Raw genomic sequence first — 15,134 nt, 5'->3', positions numbered from 1 at the left:
AACTGAACCTCGCTGGTCAGGGCTGGAACTTTTAAGGTTTTTCCACATGTGTTTTGACCACATTTCCTCTGTCATTCTGGCCTTCTGCTCTCAGCTCAGGTTCTTCTCTGTGAAGGCCTTTTTGGATTTTCATTCTCCAACAAAACAGTTTTCACAGCAGGCTGTTAGTACCTGCAAGTTTGATGACATGCATCTCTCTAAATTAAGGCATTGGTGAGAATGTGGAGCACAACAGAGGCAAGAATAGAGCTCTGTGGAAGCTGAGCTGGCTGCCTGTGTGCTGAGGCCATCAGCCGTGGCTGCCTTGGGCACTCTACCCTGAGGGACAGTGTCTTTTGATTTTTACATGTGTTTGTACGTAAATGTGTGTATATTTATTTTCTGGACTGTTGTGTCAATTATTGAGAGAGGTGGTATGGAATTGTTTCTCCCTTTAATTCTGTCCAGTTTTGTTTTAAGTGTTTTGAAGTTCTGTTATTACATATAGTGGCTTTCTCATAAATGTACCCTTTTGTCATTAATGAAATATCTATTTTCTCTCCTAGTCAAAACCTACTTCATCTTTTAATAATACTGGCATTCCAACCTCTGTTTGCATTTTGTTTGCATGCTGTACATTGTTTTATCCATTTTAATTTAAAAAAATTTTTTTAAAGATTTAATTTATTTTTAGGGAGAGGGGAAGGGAAGGAGAAAGAGAGGAAGCGAAACATTAATGCGTGGTTGCCTCCCGTGCACCCCACATTGGGGACCTGGCCTGCAACCCAGGCATGTGCTCTGACTGGGAATAGACCCGGTGACCCTCTGGTTAGGAGGCTGGCACTCAATCCGCTGAACCACACCAGCCAAGGCTCCATTTTACTTTTAATCTATTGAAAGAAACCACCCGAACTTAGTGTCCAACCCCACAGGTTAAGGGCTGAGTCCCACAAGACAACCCTTTTTACAGAGGCTAGTCTCAGGTGTTGGGTCCCCAAGTATACACGCTTCTGTCTGACTTGGCTACAAAGCCGGAATGTTCCCATCGTCACCACCCCCCTTCAGGTTTAGTAATTGCTAGAGCAGCTCCCAGAACTCAGGGAAACAGTTACTGTCATCAGTTTATTACAAAGGATTCAAACAAGAACCACCAGAAGGAGGTGAGGCACTGGGCAAGATGGGGGTGGCGTGCAGCTTTTGTGCTCCCAGGCACCTTGGGCCAGCACCCATGTGCTCCCCAACCCAGAGGCTCTCCTGACCTCTTTGACTAAGGAATGTTGTAGAGGTTCTATTACACAGGCATGATTGATGCAGTTGCTGGCCTTTGGTAATTGAAATCAATTTCCAGCTGTTTTGTCTCCCTGCAGGTCAGCGTGGGGCTAGAAGGTCCGGTCCTCTAGCCCAGGGAGGTCTTTCTGGAGACCAGCCCCCATCCCAAAGCTAAGTAGGGCTCCCAGCCACCATTCTCATTGGTGTATGAGATCCTCTTAGTGCGCTGCACAGATGCCAAGGGTGTTAGCAGCTGTGTCAGCAGTAGGGATAAAAGCCACGTACTTACTGTTCACTATATTACACATATGTACAGCATATAGTTGGGTGTTTTTAAAAATCCATTCTGATGAACCCCACCTTTTAATCGGAGTGCGTAGTCTGTTACTTTTCCATGTTATTGATATGGGTGGACTGAGGTCTGCCATTTTATTGAGTTTCTACAGGTCCATCTGATTTTCCAGCATCTGTTTTTTAACTCTGCCTTTTGGATTTTTTGAATACTTTTTAGAGTTAATTTTAATGTATTCGTTGATGTCTGAGTTGAGTCTCTTGCATTAGTTTTTTTTTAATGTAGTTTATTGATTATGCTATTACAGTTGTCCACTTTTTTTCCTCCCCTTATTACCCTTTGCCCTGTACCCCACCTCCCTCCAGGATCCCCCCACCTTAGTTCATGCGTGTGGGGCATACATGTAAGTTCTTCGGCTTCTCCATTTCCCATACTATCCTTAACCTCCCCCTGTCTATTTTGTACATAAAATTTATGCTTCTTATTCTCCGTACCTTTTTCGCCATTCTCCCCTCCGCTTCTCCCCACTGATAACCCTCCATGTGATTTCCATTTCTGTGATTCTGTTCCTGTTTTAGTTGTTTGCTTAGTTTGTTTTTGTTTCTATTTTATTTTTAAGTTCAGTTTTTGATATTTGTGAGTTTGGTGTCATTTTACTGTTCATATTTTTTGTCTTCTTTTTCTTAGATAAGTCCCTTTAACATTTCATAAGGGCTTGGTGATGATGAACTCCTTTGACTTGACCTTATCTGGGAGGTACTTTATATGCCCTTCCATTCTTTTTCCCAGCCCCTTCTTGCCTGTAAGGTTTCTTTTGAGAAATCACCTGATAAGCAGGGATGTCCTACCTTTTGGTGTCTCTACGCCACACTAGAAGAAGAGTCATCTTGGGCCACACAGTAAATACATTGCCACAAGTAATCACAAAAAAAATCTCATAATGTTTTAAGTAAATTTATGATTTTGTATTGGGCTGCTTTCACAGCCATCCTGGGCTGCATGCAGCCTGTGGGCTGCAGTTTGGACGCCTCTGGTAAGGGTTAGAGTAGACATTTGTAACTTTTCAGGCTTCTCAGGGTTAACATTACACCATTTCACATTCAGTATAAGAAGTTATAATTGTGTGGGTGCATTTGCTATCTCCTCTGTGTCATTTATGCTCTAATTTTCGTATGTATTAAATCTATCTGTGTTGTAAATTCTGCAGTATGTTTTGCTTTGAAGAGTCATACATACTTGAAAGAAATTAAGGATAAATAGTCTTCCATTTACCATTTACAGGTGCTCTTGATTTCTCCCCGAAGGTCTGAGTTTGCAGCTGGTAGGATCCTTTCAGCCTAAAGAATCGCCATTAGCATTTCGTGTTGTACAGATTTTCACGTGTTTTTTCTTAGCTGAAAAGTCTTAATTTCATCTTCATTCTTGAAAATGATGCATACAGAAGTCTGAGTTGACTTGTTTTTGTTGAGGACTTGAGGACATTGTTCCTTGTGGCCTTGTGTCTGATGAGAAGTCAATCATTGTTCAAATCAGTATTTCCCTGAATGTCACATGTCATTTTCTTTCAACTCCTTGAAAGATTTTTCTCTTTGTTCCCTCCTCAGTCATTTTAGTATGAATGCCTAGGCGTGATTTTCTTTGACATTTTTTCCCCTCATGACAGTCTGAAAATTACTACATAAAATTAACTGGGAATATTTGAGAAAAGGAAACAGAGATCCTAAAAAGAAAATTAGTTACTTTATAAAAAAACTTATTCTACACAGTCAGTATACATGCCTGGGTTGTAGACCAGTCCCCCGTTGGGGTGTGAACCAATCAATGTTTCTCTTACACATCAGTGTTTTTCTGTCTTTCTCCCTCCCGTCCCCTTTCTCTGAAAAATAAATATTTTTTTAGAAAACCCTTATAGTAGATTGACCTTGTATTTTCTTATTTAATGGTGATGTTATTGAAATGATGGTCTTTTAATTTTAATAATGGGAAATTCTATACATTTATGTCTTTCCCCAAATTTGGGGAATTGTCATTAAGTATTTTCTTCAGTTTTTTTTATCTCTGCCCCCTTCTTTTCTTTCCTTTTTAAAAGATTTTATTTATTTTTAGAGGGGAAGGGAAGGAGAGAAAGAGAGAAATATCAATGTATGGTTGCCTCTCATGCGTCCCCTGCTGGGAACTGGCCTGCAACCCAGGCATGTGCCCTGACTGGGAATTGAACCGCAATCCTTTGGTTTGCAGGCCCGAGCTCAACCACTGAGCTATACCAGCCAGGGCTTATCTTTCCTTTTAGAACTCCATTAATATGAATGCTGTGTCTTTGGTTCCTGAGGTTCTGTTCTTGTCATTTTTTTCTAATCTTTTTCCTTTCTTGTTGGTTAAATTCTGTTCATCTTCAAGTTAGTGACTCTTGTCATCTCTAATCTGCTTTTAAGTCCATCTGTTGAATTTAAAATTTTAGGTAGTGTTTTTCAATTCTAGATTTTTCATGTCATTGTTTTTAATAGTTTCTTTTCTTTGCTACAATTTCCTGTTCTTTTATTCATCATGAGCATATTTTCCTTTATATTCATAAATGCAGTCATGATAGCTGCTTTAAAACCTCTGTTTGCTAATTTCAACATTTGTGTTATCTTGAAGTTGTTCTGCATTGATTGTATTTTCTCCTTAGCATGGGTCATATTTCCTTTTTGTTTTGTATAGTAATAATTTTTGGCTTGGATCTTGGACATTATGGAGACTCTGGATTCTGTTATGTTCCTCTGAAGAGTAATGATTTAGATCTCAGTAAGCAGTTAACCTGGCTAGAGTCAGACTCCACACTCCAGCTTCTCTGTGCAGACCGAAGTGCACTGTTCCGTTCTTTTAGTCTTTGCTGGCCTGCCCTGGGAGCCTGCCCACACGCGTGTTGGTCAGGCATGAGCCTGAGCTTAGGATTTGTTTTGGGTTTTCTTTTTTGTTTTTTTTTTTTCTTCAGATTTTGCAGCTCTTCTGTGGGTTTGTCCTAATATACTTTTCTCTCTCAACTTTCCAGTTCTGTTCAAACCAGTAAGTAAGATGATGGGCTTCCTGTGAGCACAGTGCAGATGGGTCAGTCACCTAGTGCCATTTCTTTTGGCAATGCTTTAAATTTCTAGGCCTTTATATAATACTCTCCAGGCCTTTGGGTATTTTTTTGTATTTTATCCAGAGTTCAGAGTTGTTATCTCTGGGAAGGTTGGTCTAATTAGAACTTCTGAGCCATCACCAGGGACAGGGCCCTGAACTTTATTTTTAATAACTTTTAAATAGGTAGTTGAGGTCAGTCTTACATACCTGTTAAGGTTTTGTTTAGTTTTGGGTTATGTTCAGTAGTTTGTTGACCTACTTTCTTTCCCTTTTTTTTAAAAACTAGGATATTTGCCTACTTTCAGCTTTCTGATTCATTCTACATTTGACAAGATATCTTTAAAAGTAGTAGTTTTAGCTCACCAGTCCCTTGCTCAGGTTCCAATATATTTTGGAATATAAATTGTGCAAGTCCAGAGACTTGAACTCAGGACACGGTCTGCTGCTCTCATCTCCCTTAGACTTCTTATCTCCTTGCTGTCGGAACCATTGGCCTCTTCCTAGACACAAGACTCACGGCATGTCAGATTTTCCCCTGTTGCTGGTCATGGTGCAAGAGAGAAGGCCTCCAGCTCATCTTTGTATTCAGTTCAGTTTCTCCAGACATAAAGAACAGTTGGTTCCATGTGCCAGAATATGGACACCTTTTACTTAAGTAGTTTTAGGTTTGTTCATTTCAGGTTCCTTCTATTCCCATCAACACCAGAAGTAGTCTTATTGCTCTGCTCAGCATATATGCCTATATGTCATAGAAGCTTCTCTGTTTTCAGAGATGGATTTGAATTTTTGCTGCCAATAACTTTTTCCTTTGATTTCTTCCCTCTTAAATATAATTGTTATCTACAGATAAAGCATAATTTAGTTGAAGGTCACCAGGAAGAACTAAGGAAAGCTAAGGATCAGATTGAGCTAATGAAACAGGAACTTAAAGAAAGAGAAGCAGAGTGGAAAGGTGCAAGTGAAGCCCTAAGAAGAGGGGCTGAAGAGAAGTTAACTCTCATGCTCCTGGACCTGAGAGAACAGGCTGAATTGGAAAAACAGTCAATAATAAACAAGTTCGAGCTCCGAGAAATGGAAATGAAGCAACTGCAGGATCAGCAGGCGGCCCAGATCTTGGACCTGGAGGGGTCCCTGATGGAGCAGCAGGGCCGCCTGCAGCAGCTGGAACTGGGCCTCACTGGGGACGAGTTTCTTCACTGTGGCCAGGTGCCAAGCAGTGGTCTGGCTCCCAGGGACCAGGACCAGGAACATGCTACACTTCATTTGAAGGAGGACTGTGACCTCCAGCTGATGCTGGCCCAAAACAGGTGAGTGACACTTTTTCATCAGTCTATTAGTATGGAGCTGTCCGCCAGGTTCCCACGTGATATCTGACCCTGGACACCTGGCAGAGGGTGGGAGGCACCTCTCCTGAGAAGATGTGCTGTGGGCTCTCGGTGACATCCTGAATCTTGGACACTTGTTTTTTACCTTACAATGAGTATGGGACACATAGCTCTGAAATAAGACGTGCAGGCAGAAGCAATGTCCAAATCCTTCTGGTGGAGTTAAATGGGTGCTAGAGCACATGCGTCTTTCACATCATTTTCGTTATTTGTTTGCATGTTTTAAAATTTCAGTTGCATAACCCTAGACCTCATTTATTATAGGGACATGCAGTTTACCCACATGAGCTTTCTGTGTTCTTTAAACATATTTTTTAAAAGTAAATATGTTTACTAAAATATATACATCTGGAGGTTTTAAATAGATTTAGGATGTGATCTGGCTCTTCTCTCTGGTGCCCACTGTTTCTGCAAACCTGGCCTGTCATGGCTGCAGTTTCTGTGAGTGCTGGGTTTGGTGGACATGCTGTTGGTTCTGCCTCTCATGTGTCATCTCCTCACCAGTGTCATGAGGAGGGTGCAAGAGCTTCTGCTCTGGACTTGAGTTTGATCCCCATGCACTACATGGGCATGAAACCTGAGTCTCCCTGTGTGGCAAAGGTTAAATGGGGTTAATCCATGGAAACACCTTTACAGAATCTGGTAGACAGCAATGTAAAACCAGTCACAGCTTTTGCTGTTTCTGTGAACTCACCAAACCACATCACTTACGTAACCTGCACGGGTAGAGGTTCCAGGCTCCTCCCTGTTCCTGGTGGGATTCTGGGCACTTTAATGAGAAGGCATCTTCTTGTCTCTGCTTTTGCCAGCCAGTACCTCCCATGGCTTTTTTAATTCATGTCCCTGAGTTCACAAACTTAGAGTGTTTCTGAGGTCTTAGAATGCTCTCTGTGGCCCTGTGGGCTCCTGTGAGCGGTTCTCCTGCCCCTTCCCTGTGGAGATCGTTCTGTCACAGGTGACAGTCATGCCTGCTTTGCCATGGTGCCTGTTGGGAGTGTGCATGTGGCTTCTTGCTGTAGATCCTGTGTCCTCCACTTCGAGCTGTTCCAGGGACCCCTGGGCTCTGGCCTCTGAATCCTCTGGCTTCATGTGGCCCCTTCACTCCACTTATGGTGGTGGCGCTCTTGGGCCATTTGTGGCAGAGGGGGACAGAGTAAGGACGGGCAGATCGTGAATAACGACCTTGTCAATAGAAGTGTTTCCTTCAGGAAATGTGAAGAAGTTGCTGCTTTCACAACTGCATGTTTTGCTATCTGTTCACTTTGCATGTCATCTCAGATTTTTAGAACAACGTAAGGAGGTCACAGAGAAATTCACTGCAGAACAAGATGCTCTCCTGCGGGAAGCCCAGGAGAAGCACGCCAGGGAGCTCCAGCTCCTTCAGGAGAGACACCAGCAGCACATTCTGTCCCTAACAACAGAGCTTGAGGCCAAGCACCAGGCCAAGGTTGAAGAATTGAAGGCTGTGTTCCAGAGGGAGCAGCGGGATCTTTCAGAAGCTCGTGTGGCTGAACTGCAGGCAAAACACGCTGCTGAAGTCTGTGCTCTGGAGACCAGACATTTGTCACACCTGGATTCTGTGGAGTCATGTTACCTGTCTGAAATCCAGACCCTCCGGGATGAGCACAGGCGGGCCCTGGAGCTGTTGCAAGGGGATCTTGAGGAAAAGCTGCAGAAAAAGGACTCTTCTCACCAAGTCATTTTGACTCAGGAGTTAGAGAAACTTCAGCGGAAACATGCCGAAGAGCTTGAGTCTGCAAAGGGCAGCTGGAGAACTGAACTAAGCACCCAACACACAGAGCGCTCGAGGGCCCTGGCCGCCGAGCTTCGTGAGGCTCACCAGGTGAGGACCGGGCCCTGTCTTAGGACAGGTCTCCTCCTGTGGCCTGCGTGATGCACTGCGCTCTTGGGTGCCCCCGAGTGTGCATTCGGAGAGTGTCCGCATCTGTGCAAGTCCACGTCGGCACTTGTCTGTGTGTCTCTTGCTGCTCCAGTCAGTGGTAACTTCAGTTTCCTCATTGAGGTAGATCTAGAGCAGTGATATTCTTAAAATTTTTTACTTACTGATTTTAGAGGGAGAGAAACACAGAGTTACTGTTCCACTTATTTATGCATTCATTGATTCTTCTATGTGTCCTGTCTGGGGATTGAACCTGCAACCTTGGAATACTGGGATGACTCTCTCTAACAACTGAGGTACCCAGCCAGGGCTAGAACAGCGAGTTTTTAGGGTTTCTTTGATTACATGATCACAGATTCCTTGGGAAGGCTTGGGCTCTCTGACCCTTGGGAAGTGTGCCTTTGATCTCACCAGGCCAGAGTGCTTCTCTTGGCTGTGCTGGCCCTTGCTGTGAGCCTGGAACTGGGGGGCCTCGGCAGCTTGGTTTTCCTGTTGTGTATGTGTAGCCTCAGCTCTCCTTTGTGGGTGCTTCATGAAATTAAACCCTCTGTGATGTGTCAGGAACAGTGAGTTTAAGTTTGTTATGAATGGGAGTTTCTACGGAAGGCCTAGGTACTATGGACTGGTGCCCACCTTTGTCACCTGCACACTTCTAGCACCTGTGTCTCATGAATAGGACATATGTATTTGACCTAGAACTATACTGTCACTATGGGTTTTTGTCTCCTCATACTGGATGGGGCTGTTATGCCCAGTTTGTGGGCCAGGTGGGCATGTCAGGCCCCAGGGGCAGACTATGTCAGGTGCTGCCCTATGCAGGGTGGGATGTGCACCTTCGGTCCTAGGGAACAAGGGGGCTGAAATGGGGCATTTGGGGTGCAGTGCACTGAGGACTTTCTTGGCAGGAGGAGTTGGCTGCAGCTTTGCTTAATCAGAGGCGCCTGCTGGAGGAGGAGAAGACCGTGGCCCTGGACAAGGTGCGTGCTGAGGTCCTGCGCCTGGAGCAGCAGCACCAAGCAGCCCTGCAGGAGCTTGGCAACGTGCATGCGGCTGAGATGCAGAGGCAGCAGGCAGAGCAGCAGGTACTACAGGAGAGAGCCATGTAGTACATTGCTCCCAGTGTGCAGCGGGCCCCTTGTTGGTCAGCAGAGGCTTCAGGGACCACCAAGGAGTGGACTCTGGCCCCCATGGGGTGCCATACCTCTGGGGCTTCTCATCAGACCACCTCACTACATGTAGACATACAGAGAATTGGTGAAGCCTGTGGGGCCAGGTGCTGGGTAGGCCTTGGACCTGCAAAGAGGACCTGGGGCCTATGTGAGGAGCCTGGCCACCAGTCCCCCAACAGTCTCTTTTCTGCACAACGATCCCTGCCCTGTGCACCCTATGATGCCCCTTAAAACCTCAGGGCCTGTCATCTGGACTGGGGGTATAGTTCCCCACAAACTCCCACCACACATGTCCTCTGACCCTATCTCCTGTCCTTCCCCTATTCTCATGGCCACATGCTGCCTCGCTGTTTCTGTGACAACCAGATATACTTTGCTCTGAATGTGTCCTTGTCCCTTGCATGGAAACTCGTGCTCTCTCCTCATTTAATTACGTCGCCCTCTAAATGAGCCTTTGTCTAACCGATCGATATGGCCCCCAGCCCCTCCCCCCTGGACCTCACAGCACTGTTTCCCCGCAGTGTGTGCTGTGGTTGTTGTGCTCATTCTGTCCTCTGCTCTATTTGTTGTTGTGACTTGGGGTCCAGAGCAGTACCCAGATGGAGACCTCCCTGGGAGTTTGCCAAGAGGGGCTTTGATGCAGGGGGTCAGATCCTGCTCTTTCCGCAAATCTCCTGCTGTGCAGTTATTGCTGTGGTGCCAGTGGCCCTATCACACCTTATTAGGATCTTGGGGGTCAGTGGGGAGTAAGGATGCCAGGACCTGCTTGGGTGCACCTGGAGGGCAGGGCCCTGACCCTATCTAGCAGGCAGCAGCAAAGCATCTGTTCTGAAAGCCATTTGGAGGCAGGGCAGAAGAGTAGTGGAGACAACTATTTAGACTAGGCAAGGGTTGACCCTGACTCTTGGGAAGCATAAGGATGGGAGGGTATAGGGGCAGTGCTCGGGGGCCGGGGACTCAGGGGTTTCCTGGTAGCTCACAGGGTCTGTGGAAACAGGGTTGACAGTGGCCCTGGGGGCAGGGGCATGGGGAAGCTGTGGCATCAGGGGGTGACAGGAATGTAGTCGGTCTAGATTTGGAGGAGGCAGCAGTGGCTGAGGTGGAAGTATCTGCACTGTAGGAAGGTGGAGGATGGTGCAGGGTGGGCAGCCTTGGTTGTATCAGATTTGTGTCCAAACAGAATATATTTTCTATAGCAGGTGCTCTTAGGAATCGGCACAGACTGGTTCTTTTTTAGATTTTTGAACTTTGTATGTCAGGATGTGTGTGCATGTTTATGTTTTTATATGCAGTATGTCAAGTTATGCAGTTGTTCTCATGATGACATCTAACAAAGCAAGTGGAAAGAAACTCTCGAGCATCTGAGGCTGCTGTGGAGGGTTTTGGAGGCTGGTACCTGGCCAAGTCCTCATGACCTGCTGTGGGGCTTGTGTCCTCAGTTCCCTTTGTATATGTGCAGGATATTCGACCAGCAGGGTACTCCCTGTGTGCACCCTGTCCCTGCCATAATACATGCACACATGTGCCTACCCAAGTAATTTTGCATATCATCCTTGCAGGTTTGCAGAACCCTTGGAGTCCATCTGAGAGCAGTGGCTGGATACTACAAGGCTCTTCCCAGGGTTTAGGTTAGAAATACTTGCGCACCCCATATCTTTTGGTCTTTTCCTTGACATGAGAGGATAAGAATCGGTGTACATAGTGCTTCACAAATACTTTGTAATTTATGTGATGCCTATGTACAAATTTATGAAGATTGTAAATTTTCACCCTGGCTGGGTGGCTCAGTTGATGAGAGTGTCATCTCACACACCAAAATTTTGCGGGTTCTGTTCCGGGTCAGGTCTATACCTGGGGTGCGGGTTCATTCCCAGGGCAGGGTGCATATGGAAGGCAGCCAATGGTTATTTCTCTCTCACATCCATGTTTCTGCATCTCTCTCTCTAACTGCCCCTCTCTAAAATCAATGGACATATCCTCGAGTGAGGTTTAAAAAAGAAAGATTTTACATTTCCATAAGTACTATTTCTACAGAGCTTTTTAAAAAGGGTGTGCTGGCCCTGGCCAGTGTGGCTAAGTTGGTTGGAGTGTCATCCCACAAACCAGAAGGTCATGAGGTTCAATTCCCAGTCAGGACACGTACCTGGATTGCAGGTTTGGTCCCTGCTTGGGGAAGATACAAGAGGCAGCTGACTTATGCTTCTCTCTTGCATCCATGTTCTCTGCCTTTCTCTCTTCCTCTCTCTAAAATCAATATGCACGTCCTCAGGAGAGGGTTCAGAAAAGGGGGGGGGAGGCATGCTGATGTCTGTCTTGTAACCATCAAACCAGGCCCTGGCATTCGCCTGGGTTTCCTGGGTTAGCAGAGCTCTGAGGTGTGAGTACGTGTCGACTGATTTCTGAAACTGTTTCTTCACATGAAAGTTGCCAGATGAGAATTAGAAGAGATTACAGAAATTAAGGGAAGCCTAAAAATGAGACTTATCCCTCTTTTTTGATGGGAAAGTTTGGGAGTAGGCATTTTTTCTTGACATTTGCTCCTTGGACTCTGTAAGTGGTCCTGAATCAGGATCACTTGTCTTCTCTTCACAGCATTCTCCTACTCAGACTGCATCCATGGAGGGTGGACACCCTGCATCCCCTCAGCCTTCTCAGCCCTCCCGGTGTCCCCTCAGTGTCCCCTCAGCCCCTTCAGTCCTCCTAGTGTCCTTTCGGCATCCCGTCTGCACTGTCAGTGTCCCCCTAGCTCACTCAGGTCCCCTCACTGTCCCTTCAGCCCTCTGAGTGTCCCCCAGCTCCTTGAGTTGCTGTCCTGAAGGGCCATCACAGAGGGTCAGGTGGCATCCACCCCACAGGAAGCTGCTTCACTAAAGGGAGAACGAGTGGAGGTTGTGAGATGGACAAGTCATCGACCTGTCAGCACCTTCACTATTCAGTCGCTCTGGTGAACGGCACGTGTCAGCGGGGTTCTGGCAGCTTCCGTGGGCTCCTGCATAAGGTGCGCACTCTTCCCCACTGTCCAAGGGGCTGGAACCCACCTGCGTGGCAGCCCTGTAGTTCCACCGCACAGCTGTGGTTGGCAGATCAGGCTCCAGGGAGTGTCTGGGGGGGTTGGCACCCGAGTGTGGACCGCTGTGCCCCTCTCCTAAGGCACTGTTCTGAAACCTGCCGACACGCCGAACGCGTCTCAGCGTCTGTCCTTTCCCTTTCATGGTGCTCACCTGCCAACACCTTCCCGCTGAGGAGTGTGAGCTGCCGCTGCCGCAGTCCTCCCATTTTATCCCTTTGTAACGTGAAGAGCCTTACACATTTGGGAACAGTGTCATTTATGTTCTTTGCTTAACAGGGTGTACTTGTGTTACACTATTGTCTGGTGCTCCCAGGACTTTGGAAGAGTATTTTTATAGTTGTTGTACCAGTGCAAGGACATTCTCCCTTTACTCTGCTACTAAGGTAGCGAGGGTTAGATATTCTGAAGTGAGTGACCTTTTTGACAAGATGGTTTCACAAAAGGAAACAGTGGTGCTGCCCTGCCTGGTGTGGCTCAGACGACTGAGCACCAGCCTGGGAGCCAAAGGGTCATCAGTTCCTTTCCCAGCGAGGGCACGTGCCTGCGTTGTGGGCCAAGTCCCCCCCGTGGGGGCACGTGCGAGAGGCAGACACACATTGTGTTTTCTCTCCCTCTCCTTTCCCTCCCTTCTGTCTAAAGATCAATAAGTAAATTCTTTTTTTAGAAAAAAGGAAAAGGAAACAGTGGCTTATGGATGTGCGGAATGTGCTGCTCCTGCCCCCATTTTATTTTAACCTTTTATTGGAGAAAATCTCAGCACACGCAGAAGTAGAGCAGTTCGATAAGACTTGGCTACCCAGTGTAGTGCGTGGCAATCATAGTGCATCAGCACCCCTACCCCTTGTTATTTAGCAAATTCTGATGTCATGTGTTTTCAGTATCTGAAAAGTAAGGTCTTTTTTTGATTCATTCTTACCTAAACAGTTAGGTTGGTTCTTAATTTCACTCCATATCCAGCCCCCGCTGCAGTCTCCTCCTCTGGTTGTTCACATCAGGACCACACAGGGTCCTGTTTGCACTGGGTCTGTGTTGATTGCTTCCTGGGGTGATGGCTGACGTCTTCCCTGACTCCCGTAAACCTGATTCTGGTCTGTGACTTGGTGTGAACACTTGTAGGTGGTGGCTTGTTCCTCCTGTGGTCTTCCCTCAGGCTCAACGCAAACAGATACTACGTAAAGCCTTTCTGGGCATTTCTTGGGATGACAGAGTCATTGTCCCCAAAATAGCAGGGACTTGCTGTTCTTCCTCTGTGAACAGGTTTCACGTGGGTCACAAATATCTTTGCACCTGTTAGAAGAGCAGTGTCACGTATCATAAGAGTTATTTGACATGTGTGTGCGAGGCGACTGGGTCACTGTCCAGGCTCCCTCCCTTTGCAGTGGTGGGGAGAAAAGTGCTCTGACAAAAGTCAGCTCGGTTTCCCTTTCTCAGAGGTGTGCCTCCGGGAAGGACTCTGCCTGGGGTGGTACTGCCACCTGGGGTCTGGAGAGAAGGAAGCCACAGTGTGGCCAGCACTGATTGCTCAAGGCAGTTTCATCTCTTCTTGGTAAAAACAAAGAAACTGAACATTTATTTGTATAACGGTTTTTGAAAACTTTAAGAGAGCCTGTGGTCAGTTTAGATAGACTTTGAATGTCTCTAATTCATTATCATTTGCATTTATTTTTATTACTGTGTTGGTGTTCTTTGCGCAGTGCTACTTATTTTTTCTTCTCCAGGCATATCTATTGTGTTTTAATTTTATACATACACACACATATAATATATACATATGACATTTTCCTTATAGTTCTGTGGGTTTTTAGAAAAACCTAACAATAATTTGTAATAAACATCTCCCTCTTATATTGGTGTTACCTAGAATATGGCAGATTAAACAGAATTTTATGCAAGTCTGGAACTGGAAATGATTGTCTATAAAAGGGGTCTGATGGGTAATCCTGTGGGTCAAACCTTCTTTGATCCTGTCCAGTCATGTTGGGGGGTGGGGCTGGCCTAAAGACCTGCCCTTTTGCCCGATGTCCAAAGCCATCCCAGGGTACTGGGCCTTCGAGGTGGCTCACTGGGTGCTGCCTGCAGCCTCTCCTGAGTGCACCTTGGCCACCCTCCCTCACCCTCGAAACAGCCTCGCCAGGATCCTGCGCGTCTGCCGTGGGTGTTCCACCACAGGACACTGCCACACCTGCTCTTGGCCTCTGTCATGGGCACTTCTGCCAGGATTTTGCTCCAGGCCTGGGGGCGCCCTGGGCAGGACAGGCACAGCGTCCCCATTACTTCTCACAGGCGGACAGTTGCAACAGATGCTCTGAGTCTGCTTCTTGTCTGCCTGATTTGTGCTGTCCTGTTAGACTGTGTGTGTCTGTCAACTGCCTTAAAGTCCTCCTGAGACGAAGTGAAGGTTAAAAATGAGTGACACGCTTAGCTTCCAGCTGCCCATAGGAACTGCTGCTCCGAGTTGGGGGCATACGAGGAAGGAGCTTGACATCATCGGCGGTTGGTTCTTTGGTTTTTTTGTCTTTCTCAGCCAGGGACTTGTGGAGACCCTAACCTCAAACAGAAGGCTGCCTTTCTCTGTTTTATATATTAGGCTACTATGAAATTTTTTTTGCCTCAAGAACATGATCTGTGGCTCAAAAGGGTTTCCCAAGAACCATGAATGCAGCCCCTGCCTCTTAACCAGAGCATTTGGTGGGTGGCAGTGAGCACACAGGTTTGCCGTCGGGACCCACTCGCTGAAGGTGCCGAGGGAAGTGCCCCAGCGCCCATGCCAGAGCTTGGGGTTGCAGAGAGCTGGCCCACTGTGACTCAGTTTTCAGCTGGACTGTGGATCATGATCTGGCATGTCCTGGAAAGTTGGCCTTTTCTTGGGAATTTGTGTTTTCTTAGGTTTTCCAGTGACCCTCACAGAGGGTGGAAATATTTCAGATAAGGTCTCTTTGGGGAAAGGGACGTGGCTCCTGTCCTT

At 46.6% G+C, this 15,134-nt stretch overlaps 1 protein-coding gene across 12 annotated transcripts in view; it reads left to right on the top strand.

Moving 5' to 3' along the window:
- The window catches only part of PCNT (pericentrin), a 110,823-nt gene that overhangs the window by 30,536 nt on the left and 65,153 nt on the right, over positions 1-15,134 (top strand). For 9 of the 12 annotated variants that reach the window (XM_053657580.1, XM_053657578.1, XM_053657577.1 and 6 more), the window contains exons 14-16: positions 5,492-5,952; positions 7,309-7,873; positions 8,836-9,012. In XM_053657580.1, the coding sequence (XP_053513555.1) occupies positions 5,492-5,952; positions 7,309-7,873; positions 8,836-9,012 (1,203 nt within the window). The remainder of the gene's footprint in view (positions 1-5,491; positions 5,953-7,308; positions 7,874-8,835; positions 9,013-15,134) is intronic. The other 3 variants (XM_053657586.1, XM_053657584.1, XM_053657582.1) reach the window with 1 other exon arrangement.

This window comes from Artibeus jamaicensis, unplaced genomic scaffold, assembly GCF_021234435.1.
Source record: "Artibeus jamaicensis isolate MK-2021 breed Jamaican fruit bat unplaced genomic scaffold, CSHL_Jam_final scaffold_474, whole genome shotgun sequence".
NCBI classification, from domain to species: Eukaryota; Metazoa; Chordata; class Mammalia; order Chiroptera; family Phyllostomidae; genus Artibeus; species Artibeus jamaicensis.
The sequence above is the reverse complement of the archived record's forward strand: the minus strand, read 5'-3'. Positions and strand labels throughout refer to the sequence as shown.